Source organism: Pezoporus wallicus, unplaced genomic scaffold (assembly GCF_028554395.1).
Source record: "Pezoporus wallicus isolate ANWC-B61680 ecotype Strahan unplaced genomic scaffold, APGP_CSIRO_Pwel_v1 contig_7731, whole genome shotgun sequence".
Taxonomy (NCBI): Eukaryota; Metazoa; Chordata; class Aves; order Psittaciformes; family Psittacidae; genus Pezoporus; species Pezoporus wallicus.
This window is the reverse complement of record NW_026635361.1, coordinates 1,221,195-1,241,489: the sequence shown is the minus strand read 5'-3', so window position 1 is coordinate 1,241,489 and position 20,295 is coordinate 1,221,195. Positions and strand designations below refer to the sequence as shown.

Here is a 20,295-nt window from a genome sequence, read left to right as displayed (position 1 = left end):
TGCCTCAGTTTCCCCAAAGGACCACAGGTAAAGAGGTGCTGGCACCAAGGAGGCTGCGTGGTGTAACTCCATCTCACCATATGATCATGATGAAGACATGAAGTCCTGCCACGGTGAGGAAGAGGTGTCAGGATGCTCCGCTGCTGGGGATGCTCAGCCCCAGCAGCACCCAGCACCCAGGGGTTAACATGTCTTGGCAGCTTTACCGGGCCCCAGGGTGCTTTGCTGGACCAGTGGGACAAGCCTGACAGGTTTGTGTCCTGTACAGGCCAGGGACAAGGGGCAAGGAGGATGGAAATGTTTCCAGAATTGAAAGTTTCATGGGTGCAATGAGGTCAAACCACCTCCTGAATGTCTCCTGCAAAGCCTGGGGCTGGGTGGCACCAGCCTAAGCCAAGCTTTGGAGACCCTCCATGCAGGGGAGGTGACGGTAGTGCCCTGCTATGCCCTGTCCCTTTGGGGATGCCAGGCGAGGGGAGTCCCAAGGGTTCCCGGTGGTCCCCGCTCCGTGGTGGTCCCCATGGTGCAGATGTTTAGAGGGGCAGCGATGCCTTGCATGAAGGGGCAAAGAAGATCCAGGACACAGCCCCGAGGACAAAGAGGGACGTGGAAATCTTCCCCAAGGGTGGGGGGACAGTCCCTGACCCCCCTCGCAACCCTTGCTGTGCACGGGAATAGGCTGGCTTCGCGCTTTAGCACGGCTCCCTCTCCCCGCCGGAGTGCGGCAGGGCGCTAGGACCCTGCAGGGCGATGCCGTTCCTTGGCAAACCGCCTCCTTTCGGGGGGTCCCGGGGTGCCCCCGGCTTTCCTGCCCCCGGGAAGGGGCACCCCCGCTGGGAAGCTCTGCTCGGGAAGTGACGAGGGGGGAAGCGGGCTCTGCGCAGCTCCTCCCCGACACGGAGGAGGAGTTGCGGGAGGCGCGGAAGGAACCGAAAGTGAGGGGCAGCGGCGGGGGGGGGGGGGGGTCCTGGTCCGGCCCTGCACCCCCCGCCATGCCCGGCTCCGGCACCCCGGTGAGCGCCGGCTGCCCCCGGGGTGGAGCGGGAGGTGGGCTCCGGGTTGCGGAGGGTCCCGGCCAGCAGGAAGCGGTCGGGGAGGTGGGGGTAAGGGTTCTGGGATGCTGCGCCCCATTCCTGCCAAAGCATAGGTGTGGGAGGGAGGGGTGGGGACGGGGGGGACGGGGAGGGTGATCCCACCCTGCCAGGGTGACATCCAGAGGGCTTTGGATCGTGGAATCATGGAATGGTTTGGGTTGGAAGGGACCTTAAAGCTCCTCCAGCTCCAACCCCTGCCACGGGCAGGGACACCTTCCACTAGAGCAGCTTGCTCCAAGCCCCTGTGTCCAACCTGGCCTTGAACACTGCCAGGGATGGGGCAGCCACAGCTTCTCTGGGCACCCTGTGCCAGCGCCTCAGCACCCTCACAGGGAAGAGCTTCTGCCTAAGAGCTCATCTCAGTCTCCCCTTGGGCAGGTTAAAGCCATTCCCCTTGGCCTGTCCCTACAGGCCCTTCTAAGAGTCTCTCTCCAGAACCCTTGTACATGTTTCCTCTGTGCCCCATCCCCTGCATTGCAGCCCCCCCAGCCCCATAGCCAGGAAACTGTCCTGTTGCCTCTTTGCTACAAGGGCTGGAAGTGCTCAAGGCCATTCCATCCAACATTACCACGGTGCTTGGGCCACATCTGGCCTGTTCATAGCGCCTGGGCATCGCTGGTGGCTCAGTGGTAGTTCTAAATAGGGTCTGAGGGTTACCTTCCTCCCCCAAGGTTTAGTCTCATAAACTCTTAAATCTCACCCCTGCACTCACTGCTCTTCCTCTCTCCCTTCCCAAGCTCCTAGAAGATGACTTCCAGTTCATCCTTTGCGAGGGCTGCGGGCAGGAATCGCCCAACCTCAAGCTCCTCACCTGCCTCCACACCTTGTGCCTTGGCTGCCTGAGCAAGAGCAAGCCCATCGGGCAGTGCCCCATGTGCCAGATGCCCATCCCGCAGGCCAGCGGCATTCCCAGCATGGACAACCTGCTCTTCATCAACCTGCAGGCCAGGCTCAAGGTCTACAAGAAGATCATTGGTGGAGATGACTTGTTCTGCGACAACTGCAAGAAACCCAGTGAGTTCTGGTGCTCTGAGTGCGAGGAGTTCCTCTGCACCACGTGCTCTGAGGCCCATCACCGCTATCTGGCGAGCCACGAAGCCAAGAGGGTGATGGACATCAGGGCAGGGTCTGCTAAGGACTTCCTTGAGGGCACCCGGAGGACCAGTAACTTCTGCTGCTCCAACCCGGCCCATAAGAACCAAACTGTAAGGTAGGTCAAAGAGGCCTGTCCCCAGCTGCGTTGATTCTCTTTGGGCTAGTCCCTGGCGGGACTGAGCAGGGTGTCCCTGTCCCTCTGCTGCCCTGGTTTCACCATGCCATGGAGGAGATGGGGGAAGTAGTGACCGGTGGGTTCTAGGGCACAGATGGTTTGGATGGAGCCAGATTCAAGGTGGTGATGGGAGAGTGGGGACAGGGTCGACCAAAGGAGGGGAGTGTGTGGGGTGCTCCTTGCTAGGATAAGGAGGATGAGGTTGGTGGAGCTCAGCAAGAAGAAGGCCTATTGCTCCACTGCTGTGCTGGACGGCAGAGGAGGGTGGGCTTGGCTGCTGGTGCCAGGCCAGCTTGGAGGGGACCTGGGGAGCAGCAGGGGTGCAGCGCAGGACGAGGTTTAAACGTCCTCAAGGGCAAGTCCAAGCGAGAGGGGAAGGGGCTGGAGCACCTGTGGAGGCCAGCACCGGTGCCAGGCGTGATGCAATCCCTGCCTCCCTGCGTCCCTAGGCCGCTGCTTCCCAAGGCTCGCGGGACGTGTGTAAGGGACGGACGATGATCTCCCCTCGCCACTTGTTATATTCTTGCCTCAGGCGTCTCCTGGAGATCAGACGCTCTTTGCTCTTCTGTTCTCATACGTAACCCCAGCCAGCGCTCACGGCGGGGCAGAGAGCCCCTTCCTTCACGGCCCTTGCAGCGTGCGGGCGGCTGCCTCCCATCCGCAGCTCCTGCGCAGTGAGCGCAGCGGCCGTGTCCGGCGCGGCAGAGGAGCAGGAGCCCGCGCAGGGTGACCCCGGGTCTTGCTTCCCGCCCGGGGGGAGCCTAAAGCCGGGCGCGTCCCCAGCGCGGCGCCTCCTCGGTGCCGGGGGTGCGGGTGGCGGAGGTGCCGGTGCGCGGGGCAGGGTGCGAGCTGGCGCCGTGGCTGTGCTTGTCCCCGCAGCATCTACTGCCAGCAGTGCGAGAAGGCGCTGTGCTGCTCGTGCGCGCTGCTGGACAGCCGGCACGCGGCCTTCTGCGACATCCGCAGCGAGACCCAGCGCCGGCAGCAGGAGCTGGGCACCGTGACCCGCGCCCTGCGGCACCGGCGCGGCGGCTTCGAGGCCACGTGCGCGGCGCTGCGGGAGGAGGCGGCGCGGCTGGAGCGGGCGCAGCGGGAGCTGCGGGAGCTGATCCGGCAGCGCGTGGAGCAGCTGGTGCGGGAGCTGCGGCGCGAGGAAGAGGAGCTGCTGGGGATGCTGGAGGCGCGGCAGGAGCAGGGCCGGCGGGAGCTGGCGCGGGAGCTGCAGCGCGTGGAGGGGGTGCTGCGGCGCATGGAGGCGGGCGAGCGGCTGGTGGAGAAGATGGGCCTGTACGCCACGGAGCAGGAGGTGATGGACATGCAGCCCTTCATCAAGGGCGCGCTGCAGGACCTGCAGCGGGCGGCGGTCAGGAGCCAAGCGCAGCCCGTGGGCTTCGCTGAGTGCAGAGCCAGGCTGCAGGCGCTGGTGGAGCGCGTCGAGGGGCACGCAGGTGAGGAGGTGCTTGGCCAGGCGGGCTCATGGGGGGGGACCGAAAGCAGAGTTGAAGGTTATAATCCCTGGTTAGATCATATTCTCCACGGGTCTCCTTCCACGTGGAGCCTTGATGGCCCTGTGCCTTCAGCCTTTGCTCATGTGATGGGCACAATCCAACCTCTCCCAAGGGTGTTTGGGATGCAGTTGTTGCATCCATGAGTTCCAAATCCACCTTTGTCTCTTGGTCTTGTGGAGTACAGCAGTCCCTCGAACACAGGTTGACAGGGAGGGAACATGGTGAATTGCTCGGTATGGAGCCATGGCACGGGTTGAGGGATAAGGGAGCTGTGTGGCACCTGGATGGAGATGGGGCACTTGGAACTGGGGCTTACAGAGGCTGCTGTGGCAAGGAGGATGTGGGTGGAAGGGTTGGGTCAGCTCTGCATCCTCTGTGAGATACGTTTGTGCTGGTGACACCTGCAGGGCTCTCAGAGACCATAAGCACCGTGCTGGCCCATGACCACTTCTGCTCCTCATGTCTCCAGCCCATTTGGCTTTGCTCAACATTTGTCCATAACCACATGTGGGGCAATTCCCCTTTGGGCTGTTGGTTACCACGTCGGGGTGGTGCATCCAACCAGGAGGTGAAATGTTCCCTGGGAGCACTCCCTAACAGGGATGGCAAGAGGTCCACGAGCACTGCTGGGTTTGCCCAGGTCTTCCCCCAGCTCTTTGGCAGCAGCGGTGTGGTGGAGATGCTGAAGGTTTGGGAATGGTGAAGGCCTTGGTGTCTGTTGGTATGTGCAGGGATGGTGCTCTGGAAGATCCGGGTTGGGTCAGAAGGTGGTAGAATCCTTCCAGGAAACAGGCAGTGGGAAGCAGTGGGTGAAGAGACTTTGTGGGGTTCTTCTGCTCCATCCCCCTCCTGCTGTCTTCAGACCTGAGCTATGACCAGTGTCCTCCTTGGCCTGCTGTGGGCATTCGCCACTGAGCTCCCCAGGGCAAACTCATGAGCTCTGGACCATCTGTAGCTCGTGGCATAGCTATGGATGGTCCATCAGCCCAGGGGGGAGGGGGGATGTCCTGGTGGGCATTGTCCCTTCACCTCCCCTCTCCACCCCACAAAGCAGGCTGGGAGGACCCCCCGAGCCCTCATTCTCCCTCTTGCTCCCTTCAGGCCCCGTTCCCAAAACAGGTACCTCTGCTCCCCACCGCGACTCAGTGTCTGAAGATGGGACTACCCTGATCCTCCACCTGGAGCCTCCCAGGGAGCATTACCAACCGCATGGAGGTCTCCCCATGGGGCTGCCTGCCCCCCAGCAGCCCTGTGCCCCCGTATCAGACCCCTCCAGCAGCAGAGCACACGTGTGTCCAAGGCAGGGGGGGCACGTGTCCCCCACCCAACCCACATCTCCAGCCCTGCCGACGCAGAGGGATGAAGAAGCAGAGAAGGACGCCAGGTCAGCCCATGGGGACACTGTGCCTCTTCCCAGGAGCATCCAGGACTCTTTGGCCTTGCTGCAGGAAGATTTCAGTGGCTGGGCCAGGTCCAACAGGCAGCAGGCAGAAAAGCTCCTGAAGATGGGCAGTCGCCTCCTGCAAGCTCAGCACAGGGCAAGCAGGCACTTGGTGTCCATGACCCAGGAGATCCGGGCCATGTCCCACTCCCTGGCCAACATCGCCTCGGCTGTGGGCCCCTTGCTGCAGGCCACGGGCAACCCCCAGGACCCCCAGCCCGCAGCCATGGAGTGGCCATCGATGCCCTCCGGCGTGCTGGAATTGCTGCTTCCCAGCACCCTGCAGGGGCAGGAGCCGCTGCTCCCGGTGGCTGCCACAGCCCCGTCCCGTGTGAGCTCCCCTCCTGCCTCCCCCCCTGTGAGCCCAGCACGCTCGGGGTCCCCCAGCCCCACCTCTGAGGAGGAGCATCCCAAGTCAAGGCACCCCACGAGCAGCAAGCGTGGTGGGAAGCCCAGCAGCAGGCTTCGGAAGCGAAGGAGGAAGTGAGGGGCTCCAAACCAGGATGCTTGCCGTGGGCTGCAGCTGCTTGGGATACCCTTATGGAGACCAGGCTCTCCATTTCATCCTGCTGTGCCAATAAATCCTCATGGAATGAATGGTGCATTGATCTTTTGCTGGCTTTGGGAAGGCAGCATCTCCACCCCAGATGAGCCCTCATTACTGCATGGCAATAACGTGCTTGGAAAAAGCGTGGTCCTACTCTTTTCTTTTGCTTTCCTTGCCAGCATGTGTCTGGGATGGGTGGGAAGGCAGCAGGCCCATATGGGAGAACCAGAGGAAAGGCTTTGGGATGAGGATGGGTGAATGAGCGGGCAGGTGGCTGGGCAGCCCAGCTTGCAGCTCACTGGATTTCGGCCTCAGTAGCATCTTCAAGAGGTGACCCCTCAAGGAATCACAGAATTACTGAATCAATGAGGTCAGAAAAGCCCTTTCAGCTCCTCCAGTCCAGCCATTCCCTAGCACTGCCAAGGCCACCACTAACCCATGGCACTGAGGCCTCATCTCCACGGTGTGTGAGCACTTGCAGGGACGGTGACTGCAGCCCTGCCCTGGGCAGCCTGTTCCAATGCCTGAGCACCCTCTGGGGCAGGAATTGTTCCTCAGCTCCATCTAAACCTGCCCTGGTGCAGCTTGAGGCCGTTTCCTCTTGTCCCATCCCTTGTTCCTTGGGAGCAGAGCCCAGCCCTCTCCTGGCTCTGGGGCTGGCAGGGGAGAGATGCTGCTGCTGGCTGTGGGCCCTGAGGGCTTGGTTGCTCCTCATCCTCCTCCCTGGCTGCCTAGGACCTGCCCAGGGCAGGGTTGGTGGTGCCTATGAGGGGACTACGAGTCCTGGTACTCACTGCAGGGCTGAATTAAAGCCCCGCATCTGAAAAGTGACACATCTGCCTTGGCAGGTAGAGAGATTCTCTGCTTGGACAGCTCTGAGGAGGACACGAAGAGGAGTGGATGAGTGCAGCCAAAGAGCTGTCAGTGCTCCTTTGGTCAGTAGCATCCAAACCCTCTGGGCTGGGATATGAACCTCCTAAGCAGGCACACAGGTTTATCATCTTCCTGCCTCTTTCCTCCTTGCTTTCCAAGCTTAAAGACAGCCCAGGAACTGTTTGATGCACCTCATTGCTCTTTGGCTCCTGCCTCCGGATGGAGAAGGAATAAACCATTTCCCATGCATTTGTTGTGCACTGCAAGTGATTTCCTTTTGCTCTCCATTCCCACAGCACCCACCTGCTCAAAAAGGCAGATGTGCAGGGTATGGGTGCTGTGGTGATGGTTGCTTTGCAGCATGCTGTGGCCCCTTGAGCCCACACTGCACGATGACCCATGTACATGAGATGTGAGCTGTCCAGTTTGAATCATGCCAAACTGGCCTGATTCATCCGTGGCTACTTCATGGGCATCTCACCTGCATCTCCAAGCAAAGCAATGAGCACACCACTGTTCACCCAGAGGCAGGGACTCTAAACCCCTAGACAAGGGCTCCATCCAATGCCATGCTCCTCCCTGGTGTCTCTTCCACACTCAAACTGCTTCTCTTCCCAATGTGCAGCCCCTCAGCAGGCATAAAGAAGCTCAGGGGGGGTTCAGCTGCATGAACCTGCCCTGGTCCCCTCCCTCTGGGCACCAAGGAGGGGACAGCCTGCTGCCGAACCACCCCAGGAAGGGATGGACTGTGCCGAGCATTGTGCCCCATTAATCCTCATAATGATTCGAGACCATGATTATTTGTAATTATCATTAGTAAGAACTATAATTATGTAATAGCATTCTAATTTTTAATGACTATAATTAATCATATTATTTCTAATACCTAATAGCTCTAACATTACCCCTATACTGATTATTCTAGTCATTATTTTACTACCGCTCCTTGCCACACCAATCCTGCCCAGGAAGCTGATGGCTCCAGGGGACAAATCCGGGCAGGAAGCACTTGACCAGCCACGTGTGTTCCTCCCCTTTGCTAAAATCCCGGGAAGCACAAGGAAACACAAGGAAACATGGGTGGCTGCGCTGGTGTGGACACCACTCTGCGGAGTCTGGTCCTGCAGGAGCAAGGATGTGGTTCGGGGCAACCGATGGGGATCTCCTCCTGATTCCCCCTTTTCCTTTTATTCTTCCATATGACTAGAACTGGAATTGCCCCTTTTTCCTCAAAAAAAAAAAAACACCAATTTTGCTTGGTAGAGAAATGCCATCCATGATTCCCTCACATCCAGGAGTGCCCCAGCTGATACGAGCAGCTCCATGAGGATCATCACCGCCCTGAAGGAGCTGGGGACAGGGACCAGTTTGGGCAGCTGAAGAGTGGGTTTCCCTTGGGAAAGCATCATCCCCCATGATCTGGAGGTGGGATGTGTAGTCTGGAAGTGGGATGTGGAGTCTGGAGGTGGGATGTGCAATCTGGAAGTGGGATGTGCAGTGTGGAGGTGGGATGTGCAGTCTGGAAGTGGGATGTGCAGTGTGGAGGTGGGATGTGCAGTGTGGAGGTGGGATGTGCAGTCTGGAAGTGGGATGTGCAGTCTGGAGGTGGGATGTGCAATCTGGAGGTGGGATGTGCAGTGTGGAGGTGGGATGTGCAGTGTGGAGGTGGGATGTGCAGTGTGGAGGTGGGATGTGCAATCTGGAAGTGGGATGTGCAATCTGGAGGTGGGATGTGCAGTGTGGAGGTGGGATGTGCAGTGTGGAAGTGGGATGTGCAGTCTGGAAGTGGGATGTGCAGTCTGGAGGTGGGATGTGCAATCTGGAGGTGGGATGTGCAGTGTGGAGGTGGGATGTGCAGTGTGGAAGTGGGATGGGCAGTGTGGACGTGGGATGGGCAGTGTGGAGGTGGGATGTGCAATCTGGAAGCAGGATGTGCAGTCTGGAGGTGGGATGTGCAGTGCGGAGGTGGGATGTGCAGTGTGGAGGTGGGATGTGCAGTGTGGAGGTGGGATGTGCAGTCTGGAAGTGGGATGGGCAGTGTGGAGGTGGGATGTGCAGTCTGGAGGTGGGATGTGCAGTGTGGAGGTGGGATGTGCAGTCTGGAGGTGGGATGTGCAGTGTGGAGGTGGGATGTGCAGTGCGGAGGTGGGATGTGCAATCTGGAAGTGGGATGTGCAGTGCGGAGGTGGGATGTGCAGTCTGGAAGTGGGATGTGCAGTGCGGAGGTGGGATGTGCAGTCTGGAGGTGGGATGTGCAGTGCGGAGGTGGGATGTGCAGTCTGGAAGTGGGATGTGCAGTGCGGAGGTGGGATGTGCAGTGTGGAGGTGGGATGTGCAGTGTGGAGGTGGGATGTGCAGTCTGGAGGTGGGATGTGCAATCTGGAGGTGGGATGTGCAGTGTGGAGGTGGGATGTGCAGTGTGGAAGTGGGATGGGCAGTGTGGACGTGGGATGGGCAGTGTGGAGGTGGGATGTGCAATCTGGAAGCAGGATGTGCAGTCTGGAGGTGGGATGTGCAGTGCGGAGGTGGGATGTGCAGTGTGGAGGTGGGATGTGCAGTCTGGAAGTGGGATGTGCAATCTGGAGGTGGGATGTGCAGTGTGGAGGTGGGATGTGCAGTGTGGAGGTGGGATGTGCAGTGCGGAGGTGGGATGTGCAATCTGGAGGTGGGATGTGCAGTGTGGAGGTGGGATGTGCAATCTGGAAGTGGGATGTGCAATCTGGAGGTGGGATGGGCAGTGTGGAGGTGGGATGTGCAGTGCGGAGGTGGGATGTGCAGTCTGGAAGTGGGATGTGCAGTGCGGAGGTGGGATGTGCAGTCTGGAGGTGGGATGTGCAGTGTGGAGGTGGGATGTGCAGTGCGGAGGTGGGATGTGCAATCTGTGGGATGTGCAATCTGGAGGTGGGATGGGCAGTGTGGAGGTGGGATGTGCAGTGCGGAGGTGGGATGTGCAGTCTGGAAGTGGGATGTGCAGTGCGGAGGTGGGATGTGCAGTCTGGAGGTGGGATGTGCAGTGCGGAGGTGGGATGTGCAGTCTGGAAGTGGGATGTGCAGTGCGGAGGTGGGATGTGCAGTGTGGAGGTGGGATGTGCAGTGTGGAGGTGGGATGTGCAGTCTGGAGGTGGGATGTGCAGTCTGGAGGTGGGTCACATCTCTGTGGGTCTTACAGGGCTGGTTGTTACCAAAACCAAGTGGAAACACGCAGTTGGCTGCACAGTAAACTCAGCATCCCTCCCATGGGCGAGGGACCCAACCCACCACCTCATTAGCTCATTAGAGCCCACCAATGGTTCCTTAAGGACCTGGGTGCTCTCAGCTGTTGGCAGTTACCCTTATGGGCTGTGTGGCAAGCATCACCTGCATTGGGACTAGCTATAAAGGGTCCCTGGGCAGCAGTTGCAGCTTGTGCTGGACCCTGGTAGGCAGGATGAGGCTTGGAAGCAGTCTGGGGTTTGCTCTTTTCTGCTCTTTGCTTGGGGAGGTTGTTGCTTACAACCCCTGGGACTTCTTTAGGGGGGAGGCTGAGCTATGGCGGTACAGAGAGGATCCTTCCTTGGGCTATCCCCATTCCTTCTCCCAGCCTTGGGCATGGGTGGACGTGTCCCAGCTGCAGGCTGCAGCCCCGCCGCACCCTGTGGCTGTGCGGTGCCAGGAGGCGCAGGTGATGGTCACGGTGCACAGGGACCTCTTTGGCACGGGGCGCCTGGTCCGGGCTGCGGAGCTGAGCCTGGGCTCGGCTGGGTGCCGGCCGGGGGCCCAGAGCGATGCTGAGAGCACCGTGACCTTCGTGGCCGCGCTGCACGAGTGCGGCAGCACCCTCAGGGTAAGGCTGGGGGGGGGGCTGGAGCCTTTGGGTGGGGGTCATCTCTTGGCTTGCACCTCGGTGCTGTGGGATGCTGAGACTTCGGATGCTGGAGTGGGGCCGTTATCAGGCCTGTAGGGACAGGCCAAGGGGAATGGCTTGAACCTGCCTGAGGGGAGACTGAGATGAGCTCTTAGGCAGAAGCTCTTCCCTGTGAGGGTGCTGAGGCGCTGGCACAGGGTGCCCAGAGAAGCTGTGGCTGCCCCATCCCTGGCAGTGTTCAAGGCCAGGTTGGACACAGGGGCTTGGAGCAAGCTGCTCTAGTGGAAGGGGTCCCTGCCCGTGGCAGGGGTTGGAGCTGGGTGAGCTTTAAGCTCCCTTCCAACCCAAACCATCCTATGACCGGCAGGGGTTGTGCTATAGTTGGACTCGGGGAGGGTACACAAGGGACGGGGAAGTGTTCATCCTGCCCAGCACAGAGGTACTGAAGTCTTCCAGGACTCTCTATGCTGGTGCTGCCACCTCGACGGGGGGGCCCAGATGACCTGATGCTGGGAGCCACTGCAGCAAGCCAGCACGGGATGCTGCCTCGGCAGGCATCTGTGTCGCTGCTGCTCGAGTGTAGCATGAAGGACTTGAACTGGAAGTGGCCTTGCTCCCCTGGGAGAGGCTTGGTGCCGTGAGGGTGAGCAGGTTCCCCCCAGCTCTGATATCCTGGGGGTGACACTTTCCTGCCTGTTGTTCTGGGCCATGGAAACGAGAAGGGAAAACCGGGGCACTGGCTTGAACAGCTCTGCTGCTGAGCAGGGGCTGTGCTGGGGCAGGCTGGAGCAGCTTCACATCCCTGCAGCAGGATGAGGGCCACTCGCCTGCATCCAGCCCGTGTTCTACTGGCTGATGTCCATCTCGGTGCTGTCTCCAGGCTTCAATGTGCTGCTCTGTGCATGTGGCCCGAAGATCAGGGCTCTTGATGCCTGGGTGTTCTCTTTCCCCAGGTGACCCCCGATGCTCTGGTCTACAGTACAAGCTTAAACTACAACCCAGTTCCTCCTGGCAACCCCATCATCATCCGCACCAGCCCTGCCGTGGTTCCCATAGAGTGCCACTACCCAAGGTGAGCTGAGGCAGGTGAGGGCCAAGCAAGCCCTTCTGCTGCCATGAGGATCTAACCGTGAGCATCCCTCCCCAGGAGGGACAACGTGAGCAGCCATGGTGTCAAGCCCACGTGGGTACCCTTCCTCTCCACCCTGTCCTCCGAGGAGAAGCTGCCCTTCTCCCTGCAGCTCATGAACGGTAGGTTTTGGTGAGGGTCTCCTGGTGCAGACCTCTGAGGTGGTCATGCTTCCATCGGATGGTGCTGGTGTCACCGCAGCGCTCCTGGGGCACTGGGTTTGGTACGGTTTGGGTGGGTACCCAGGGCATGTTCACTGCTTCCCTCCCAAGCTGGCTGCCCATTCAGCAGTGCCTGGTGACCTCTCTCCTTCCAGATGACTGGAGTGCTGAGAGAGCCTCTGCCATATTCCAACTGGGAGAGGTCCTGCACTTCCAAGCTGGTGTCGCCATGGAGAACCACGCACCTCTGAGGCTCTTTGTGGACACCTGTGTGGCCACCCCAACCCCAGACAGGAGCTCTTCCCCCCAATATGCTTTCATTGACTTCAGTGGGTAAGAGCTGGCTGTGTCCTTACTTGAAGAGCACCCTTCTGCAGGCTACGGCAGCTCTGAAAGTGGGATCCTCTCGTGTCCAGGTGCCTGGTGGATGGGCAGCTGGATGATGCCACCTCGACGTTTATATCCCCGAGGCCCAGGCAGGATGTGCTGCAGTTCGCAGTAGATGCATTCAAGTTTGCAGGAAACTCCAACAACCTGGTAAATCCTTCCTAAAGCAAGCGAATTCCCTCATCTAAATGGGGTTGTGGCCTCTGGAACTGCCTTCCCAAGGCAGTGGCCTCATGGCAATGTATGAGTGAGGCCATACATTGGAGCATACTCAAGGAGCTTGGCCCTCTGCACCAAGTATCTCCCTTGGAGATCAGTTCTGATACTGGCCAAGATGAACCCTTCTGATGGGCTTCAATAGCTGAAGCTTCAAGTGGCTTGAAGCAAAGAGAGCCTTGAGCTGCCCTGGGATGTCGGTGCTCCCATTGGAAGCCAGCTTCACGGTGCATAGGGAAGCCATAAAGGCAAAGGAGAGCTGAACCCTGCCCCTGTTCTCCCCAGGTCTACATCACCTGCCACCTGAAGGTGTCCCTGGCTGACCAAGCTCCAGACCCTCTGAACAAGGCTTGCTCCTTCAACAAAGCCAGCAGCCTGTGAGTAGCTGGAGCAGCTTGCCCAAGGGTGAAGAGCTGGGGCTTCTCCTGTGGTGCCACCTCTGGGGAAGGTGGGGTGGGATCCGGGTGGGAGGGTTTGGATGCCTCCTTTGAGGCCCTGAAGCCCGTGAGGGGTTCCCACCATCGGATGGGCTGGTCACTGGGCTCTCTCCTAGCTGGGCCCCTGTGGAAGGCACCCGGGATGTGTGCTCCTGCTGCGAGATGAGGAGCTGTGGCTCGGCCAGGGACTCCAGGAGACCCCATGCTCCATCCCGATGGCAAGGGGGACGTGCCCGGAGAGCGCTGCCCTCCCAGCTTGGTATGTCTCGGTGTGCCTTTGTCCCCATCGTGGTTACTGGCTTGGGGCCGCCTCGCTACCCCTTGGCTAATCCAGGATGCTCAAATGAGGTTGGGTGCTCAAAGGTCCTCCCTTCCAGATCCCTTGGTGAAAGAAGCAGATGTTGCAGTGGGACCCCTCTTCATCCACAGCTGGCAGCATCACCCAGCTAGGAGGATGCCTTCACAAGGTAGGGCAAAGCCAGGGGAGGGGAAGGCTTGTGTGGCAGGCCCTGGCTCTGGCCATAATCACCTCTTTGCTTCTCCTTCCTAGGTGCAGCCCAGTTGTGGATGGTTTTGGGGCTGGCCATGGTTGCTGGTTTGGTCATTGTGCTCCTCGCTGTTGTAGGAGCTCTGGCTGCCTGCCGGAAGCCCAGCAACCCTGTTTAGTTCAGATGCCACCTCCAATAATAAAGTGCAAGTTGAATGACTTGAGAGATTGAGTGAAGAAGTCTTCTTGGCGCGGCAGCCAGACCTTCATGCTAACTGTAAGTGTGCTGCTTTGCCCCTCCAAACCCAACTGAAGCATCTTTCTCCTGCCCCCCATGCTCTCAGCAGAGCTCTGTACAGCCTTTACACCCCCATGAACAGAGCTGGCAACTGGATGTCAACACAAAGCACTACCCAGATGCCTTTCCTTGTCTGTACAAGCATGGAGTTCTGCCTCTCTGTGCGGCTGCTTGGGTCAGCTCCATCCTGGTAACCCCTTATTCAATGAGGGCTTAATCCAACTTCCTAGAAGCTGGTCTGGGGAGGGAAATAGAACTTTGCTGGCTGAGGAAGGGAGCATGACTTGAGGGTTTGTCCTAGGCCACAGGCAGGAATTCCAATCCCTGCCCCAAGGACTGTTTACACATAGTTCTATGCAACAAGCCTTGGCTGACGTGGATAAACAGTCCTTGGGGCAGGGGCTGGAATTCCTGCCCTGCTTCCCCCCCTTCCAGAAAGGAGATTTCTGCCATGCCTGGGTCGTGTTTGCTTTGCTTCTTCCTTCTCCTGTGGAATTTGGGCTCTTTGCTTAGCACAGGAGCTGTAATGGCCAAGATGTTCGTGCCTCAACCCCGAGACCTGGGAGAGGCTCCTGCTTTAGGCATCGGTGGGAGCTAGCCCAGCTGAGCAGCTGGAGCTGCAGTGTTTGCTGCTGGAGCTCATCCAGGGGGCTGGATTCAGGGAAAACTGAGCCCTGTGAAGAGCTGGGGCACGGCTGCTCCTTCAGCTGGTTTGCAAAGGGCAGGAATCATGGAATCAGGACTTGTGCCACCTCTTGGCCTGCTCATGGGGAGCTTGGGCAGCTCGTTTGGTCATGGAGCACAGAGGAAAGTGGTATCCTGTGCAAGCTGGTGTCTTTGGGTCTCAGCCAGCACCCTTGGAGCTCCTCAGCCAGATGCCCTTTGCCGGATGTCACTTTGCTCTGGGATCCCTTTGGTACAAGGTGCCAAGATGGGTTTGAGCCTTTGGGTCACTGTCCCATCCCTTCCCTTGCTGTTGGTTTGGTTGCTCACGGTTCTAAAAGCAGGTTAGCCCTCCCTCAACATGGCAAAACTAGTTGGGGGCTGGATCAGGGAGCTGCAGTGATTTGGAGCGGGGATTGGGCATGGCTTCATCCCCCATCCCTTGTTGGGAGAGCTTGGTCCTTCCCTTGCAGTGAGATAGGAGCTTTTGGGGGAAGCCTTCACCATCCTCTGAGAGCTGTTAGAGCAGAAGGGAGAGGAGGAGAGCAGAGCATGGAAACAGGGGTGGAAGTGATCCAAGTCCAACACTGGCTGTATCAGGCTGGCACTGGCCATAGGTGAAGATTCCCCCCCAACCCAGGGCAGCATTTCCTCACCCAACCTCAACCTTGCAGCCCATGAGTTGTGGCTGCTGCCATGTTAAATAGAGTCATAGGATCAGCTAGGTTGGAAAAGCCTTTTAAGATCATCAAGTCCAACCGTTACCCCCTGACTGACAAGCTCACCACTAACCCGTGTCACTAAGGACCTCAGCACCATGGTTTTTGAGCACTTCAGTGTCTGTGATTCCACCGCTTCCCTGGGAAGCCTGTTCCAGAGGCCTGAGCACCCTTTCAGTGAAGGAGTTTTTCCTGAAACCCAAAAGTTATGAAAAAGCATCTGAAGGAGCACAAAGTAAATAAAAAAACCTTACTATTAGTTTCATGCAACACAGCAAACCCATGCAGTAAAAAAGCTTAGCAAGATGTAAATAAGGTGCCATATTAAACCAAAACCCAGTAACTGGCATTTAGGAAACACAGCTACTAAAATGGATTTAATCATCGGCAACTGTTTGGATTATTATCCTAAATTAAAGTAATGAGAAGATGAAGATAATTTTAACAGAATTAGGAGCTTTCTTAAATAGAAATCCGCTATTTCAGTCGCAGGATCAGATGTCAGTGTTTCATAGTAAAATTCATTTGGAGACAAAAAGGGTAGGAGCAATTTTTAATCTTCATGTAACTGATTCCTTCTTGCTCAGCATCTTCCTGGCCGTCCCAATCACTCAAACTACCTCAGCTGGCTCCAGGAACGAAGACAAATATCAGCCAAATCTGGCCTACAAAGAACTTTGGGATGTGGAAATGCTTTCTGGCTTCCTGGGCAGCATCACTGGCTCCAGTGATGCTCAATGGCAGCACTGACCTCAAGTTTTGACTTAAAACTTTGTTAGGAGGAATACTGACCTCTCTTTTAATGTCTCCTTTACACAACTGGGGGAAAGCACTGGGGTTTTTGCTGGTTCAGGGCCCTGGGACCTTGTGGTCTCTGTCTCCATCAAAAACCAGAGCCCATGCTCTTTCCCAGTGGTGCTGGACCACGGCCAGTGTCATCTTGTGCTTGGAATACAGGGCAGCTGCTCCTTCCTAATCAGGGAGCAGAAATCCCCTTCTTCATACATAAACACCTCCTCTGCCCTGGGCCTGGGTGTGTTTCTCCACCTGGGAATCACCTTTGCTAATGTGAGAGCTATAGCCACAAGGTGACCCATCAGAGGGATTTATTCTCCTGCTGGGATCAAACCCTGGTACCCAAAGGCCTACAGCCTAAGCTGGCCCCTGAGCTGTGGCTCTCTGGGATGCAGTGGAGTGAGGCCAGGCATCTCCCATCGTCCTTGCAATCAAGGACCCAGCCGAGGAGCGATGCTCTCCTGCTGGCTGTGGGGTAGCAGCTTATTCACCGATACAGCATCACCCACTGCCGTTATCTCTGTGACGCATGGGCTCAGGAATCCCTGGCATGCCTACGCCAGTGCCAAGCTCAAGGTACTTTAAACATGAAGGAGAAGGCCTGGACCACTGACAACAGCAGGGCTGGGGCATTGGCTACTAAGGGAAAGGCAGAAGGTTTTATACTTGCACATGGGTGGTTTTGGGGATGCTGAGCCAGACACAAACTCCAAAGCTGGTGGGATTCCTGCTAGGAGCAAGCTGGCCCATGTCTGCCCCAAAACCTTTCCATTTCTTTTCATTTTCCCTGAAATGGCTCAACTCAGACATCCAAATCAGAGGCTTTCCACTGTCACTGAGGCCTGCCAGGGACATCCCAAAGGACAGAGAGGGATTCAGGGTATCCCTCATAGGGAGCCAATGGGATGCTTGCATTCCCTGGCAGGGAAAAAGAGTTAAAGACACTCAAAAGAAGGGCCAGAGCCCCCAGTTATGAGGCTTGAAAACATAGATGGTGTCTTTTTAAGCAGCTTTCCCTGTTCTCCAGCTGTGAGGAACTCACAGGGGACGGGATACAGGCTGGGATGCTGCGCATGGGGAAGGGAGTCATGAGAAGAGGGCCTCACCTCCAGCTTCTGCTGTTCCAAGTTCATTTCCTTGAGGGCAACAAAACAAACACAAGCAAAAGAGCTGGGGAAGGGCAGCAAAGAGAAAAAATGAGAGGTTTTGGCTCTGCAGCCGATGACCTCAGTGCTGCAACGGGGCTTGTTCAGCCCTGGCTGAGAACAGTGTCAGTGGTGAGGGCTCTCCGTCAGCTGCCGCTGACCGAGCATCCCGGTCCCACATGGGATGCGGGGGGATGTGTAAAGCCCCAGTTTGCGCTGGAGCTGCGAGCACATCAGCATCCAAGCGGAAAACCTTAGTCCCAGGGGGGCCGATGGCGCCGGGCAGGAACGGTCCCTGCGTAAGGGATGGGAAACACCCGGATCGGGATCACGGACCCTGCTCTCCTGCTCTGCCAGTTCCCCAGCAGCCTTGAAACCCCCCTTATCACATTCTAACCTAAACAAGTCCCTTTGTACCAGTCTCCCCGTCTCCAGCCTCTGCTGAGTTTTATAAACAACTGCCCAAAGAGGCTGACGAAGACGTTTTCTCTCGCCTTGGGCAGCCCAGGAACGGGGGGTCCCAGCACCCCGGAAATGACGGGGTGATGCCTCACCTCTCCCTGCGCCCACGAGGGCTGGCCTTTGGGTACCATTGGTCCCCAAGCGGGAGCCCAGGGGCGGACAGCTCATGCTGCTGGGGGGGGATATAAGGCTGGAGGAGCAGTCTGGGCTCTCCGTGCCAGGGTTTGCTGGAAGAGGGAAGGATGGGACCCAGAAGCGGCTTGATCCTCGCTCTTCTGTGCTGGGCAGCAGGCGAGGTGGCTGCCTACACTCCCTGGGACTTCTCCTGGGCTGACCTGGCGAGCCGGGGGGTGCAGGCAGACCCCCATGCCTGGTCCTGGCTGGAAGACCCCCATTCCCGATCCATCTCCAGCAGCCAGCCGGTGGTGGTGCAGTGCCAGGAGGCTCAGCTGGTGGTGACGGTGAACAGGGACCTCTTTGGCACCGGGCGCCTGGTCAACGCGGCCGACCTGACGCTGGGGCCAGCAGCGTGCAAGCATTCCTCACTGAACCAGAACTCCGTCGTCTTCACCGCCGGCCTCCACGAGTGCGGCAGCGTCGTGCAGGTAAGACCTTCACCCCCCCCGCCCCCGGCTCCAGGATCCTGCCTGGGAGCCCCTTTGGGATCCTCCTCCGGGAGCAGCTCCAGGCTTTGGGACCAGGCACAGTGATGCTGGGGGATGCTCTGGGTTCGGGATGCAGAGCACCAGTGAGGACCATCCCCAGGGGAAGGGTACGTGGGTATTTCCCCCAGACCAAAGCATTTTCCCCACAGCTGGAGACATGCTGTGGGGGTGGCAAAGCCTCCCCATCAGACCCACTTTGCTCGTGGTTTTGCCCTTTGGGAAGTTGAGCTCACTGAGAAAGGAGCAGGGTTCCTTCTCCATCCCTTTTCCTTCCCTTTCTTTGGCTTTCCCTGGCATTTCCCAGTTAGGGGTTGTTTTCTCTGACACCTTCCCAATGCTTTTCTGCTCAGATCACGCCAGATTCCCTCATCTACCGCACGCTCCTCAACTATGACCCCAGCCCTGCCAGCAACCCCGTCATCATCCGCAACAACCCCGCCGTCATCCCCATCGAGTGCCACTACCCCAGGTGAGGCCTCCCTGCCCCTGCTACCCAAGGGGATCCACGGGGACCAGCATGGGGCTGTGCAGTGATGCCCGTTATCCTTGCCCAGGAGGGAGAATGTGAGCAGCAACGCCATCCGGCCAACCTGGGCTCCCTTCAGCTCCACGCTGTCGGCAGAGGAGAGGCTGGTGTTCTCCCTGCGCCTCATGAATGGTAGGTGGGAAGCTGTACGGGGGGTTTCCACCCTTGTCCCAGTATGGGGAAGCTCAGGGATGCACACCAGTGCTCCTGCTTTTGGGATGGGCCTTGGCTCTGGTCCCACAGGACCCCCCCGTCACCCCTTGCCTTGCAGAGGACTGGAGCGCCGAGAGACCCTTCACTGGTTTCCAGCTGGGTGACGTCCTCAACATCCAGGCGGAGGTGGGCACCGAGAGCCACGTGCCGCTGCGGCTGTTCGTGGACAGCTGTGTGGCTGCCCTGAGCCCCGGCACCGACTCCTCACCCCATTACTCCATCATTGACTTCAACGGGTGAGCCCCAGGGACCCAGCCTGCAGCAGCGCTGCGGGGGCACCCAGCAGGATGCTGACCCCCGCCTCCCGTCCCTCCCCAGGTGCCTGGTTGATGGGAGGTCGGACGACACCAGCTCTGCCTTCATCACCCCCCGGCCCCGTGAGGACATGCTGCGCTTCAGGATCGACGTGTTCAGGTTCGCGGGGGACACCAGGAACCTGGTAAGGCTGCGAGTGTCCCCCGCTGGCCCCGAGCCGGTGTCCCCCCACCAGCAGGTCCCCACCTCTCTCCCTTGCCCCCCCTGCAGATCTACATCACCTGCCACCTGAAGGTGACCCCAGCGGAACAAGCCCCGGACCCCCTGAACAAAGCCTGCTCCTTCAACAAAGCCAGAAACACGTGAGTAGGCACCACACCGGGATGAGGGCACAAACGGGCAGGTCCCCTCCAGCACCCCACAGCCCCAGCGGGGCAGCACGGACCTGGGGGGCAAGAATGCTCCGTGGGTGCTGGTGGGGGCTCTGGTGACGATGCTCGCCCCCTGCTCCAGCTGGGCCCCCGTGGAAGGCACCCGGGACATCTGCAGCTGCTGCGAGACCGGGAACTGCGAGTCCCCGGCGCAGTCCCGCAGGCTCAACCCCCTGGAGCGATGGCCGGGCCGCCGCTTCCGCCGCCACGATGCCAAGGGTGAGGGCCCTATGGGGACAGAGGGGACACCCAGGGCTGTGGGACAAACCCGCCTCATCGCTGCTTCCTCCCCAGGGAAAGAGGCTGAAGCCGACGTGGTCATCGGCCCCGTTCTCCTCTCGAGGGTCCCAGATGCTGTGGGGGAGCAGCAGGAGGGAGGTCACGGTGAGTCCCCTCTGGCCCCAGCCCCATGGCATGGCCCCAGCCCCATGGCATAGCCCCAGCCCCATGGCATGGCCCCAGCCCCATGGCATGGCCCCAGCCCCACGGCATGGCCCCAGCTCTATGGCATAGCCCCGGTGACAAGACCTAACAGCCCCCCTTGGTTTTGCAGGTGAAGCGACAGCGATGCCCGGCATAGAGATGTGGCTGATAGGCGTGGTGGCCGGCGTGGGGCTGGCCGTCGCAGTGGGGCTGGCCGTCGCTGTGGGGCGCACGAGGTGCGTCCGTGCCTCGGCGTGAGCGTAGAGCGAAAGCCAAATAAAGCCATGGAACGACAAACGCGTCCGT

General features: G+C 58.9%; 3 protein-coding genes across 3 annotated transcripts; all 3 read left to right on the top strand.

Annotated features, from left to right (window-relative positions):
- Positions 1-953: 953 nt before the first annotated feature.
- LOC130605180 (protein PML-like) lies at positions 954-5,800 on the top strand. Its single transcript, XM_057420464.1, has 4 exons — positions 954-1,013; positions 1,832-2,304; positions 3,244-3,812; positions 4,974-5,800. Exons 1-4 carry the CDS (start codon positions 993-995, stop codon positions 5,798-5,800), a joined length of 1,890 nt encoding a protein of 629 aa, XP_057276447.1. The 5' UTR covers positions 954-992.
- Positions 5,801-10,110: 4,310 nt separating this feature from the next.
- LOC130605596 (zona pellucida sperm-binding protein 3-like) lies at positions 10,111-13,573 on the top strand. The gene is made up of 9 exons (XM_057421203.1): positions 10,111-10,556; positions 11,531-11,649; positions 11,725-11,828; positions 12,023-12,200; positions 12,284-12,404; positions 12,756-12,847; positions 13,024-13,166; positions 13,285-13,374; positions 13,458-13,573. The coding sequence occupies exons 1-9, from the start codon at positions 10,161-10,163 to the stop codon at positions 13,571-13,573; spliced, it is 1,359 nt and encodes a 452-aa protein (XP_057277186.1). The 5' UTR covers positions 10,111-10,160.
- Positions 13,574-17,144: 3,571 nt separating this feature from the next.
- Positions 17,145-20,267, top strand: LOC130605604 (zona pellucida sperm-binding protein 3-like). The gene is made up of 9 exons (XM_057421217.1): positions 17,145-18,081; positions 18,492-18,610; positions 18,696-18,799; positions 18,939-19,116; positions 19,199-19,319; positions 19,406-19,497; positions 19,649-19,785; positions 19,861-19,950; positions 20,120-20,267. The coding sequence occupies exons 1-9, from the start codon at positions 17,719-17,721 to the stop codon at positions 20,245-20,247; spliced, it is 1,332 nt and encodes a 443-aa protein (XP_057277200.1). The 5' UTR covers positions 17,145-17,718; the 3' UTR covers positions 20,248-20,267.
- The last annotated feature ends 28 nt before the right edge of the window (positions 20,268-20,295 follow it).

What these genes read in the sequence shown, in the direction of transcription:
- LOC130605180 (XM_057420464.1), top strand. Translation starts at nt 993, where the DNA reads ATGCCCGGCTCCGGCACCCCG. An exon ending in TGCCCGGCTCCGGCACCCCG is followed by an intron (nt 1,014 to 1,831) that starts GTGAGCGCCGGC and finishes TCCCTTCCCAAG; the next exon opens with CTCCTAGAAGATGACTTCCA. An exon ending in GCGCGTCGAGGGGCACGCAG is followed by an intron (nt 3,813 to 4,973) that starts GTGAGGAGGTGC and finishes TGCTCCCTTCAG; the next exon opens with GCCCCGTTCCCAAAACAGGT.
- LOC130605596 (XM_057421203.1), top strand. Translation starts at nt 10,161, where the DNA reads ATGAGGCTTGGAAGCAGTCTGGGGTTTGCTCTTTTCTGCTCTTTGCTT. An exon ending in AGTGCGGCAGCACCCTCAGG is followed by an intron (nt 10,557 to 11,530) that starts GTAAGGCTGGGG and finishes CTCTTTCCCCAG; the next exon opens with GTGACCCCCGATGCTCTGGT. An exon ending in GCTTTCATTGACTTCAGTGG is followed by an intron (nt 12,201 to 12,283) that starts GTAAGAGCTGGC and finishes TCTCGTGTCCAG; the next exon opens with GTGCCTGGTGGATGGGCAGC.
- LOC130605604 (XM_057421217.1), top strand. Translation starts at nt 17,719, where the DNA reads ATGGGACCCAGAAGCGGCTTGATCCTCGCTCTTCTGTGCTGGGCAGCA. An exon ending in TTCAACAAAGCCAGAAACAC is followed by an intron (nt 19,498 to 19,648) that starts GTGAGTAGGCAC and finishes CCCCTGCTCCAG; the next exon opens with CTGGGCCCCCGTGGAAGGCA. An exon ending in CCGCCGCCACGATGCCAAGG is followed by an intron (nt 19,786 to 19,860) that starts GTGAGGGCCCTA and finishes CTTCCTCCCCAG; the next exon opens with GGAAAGAGGCTGAAGCCGAC.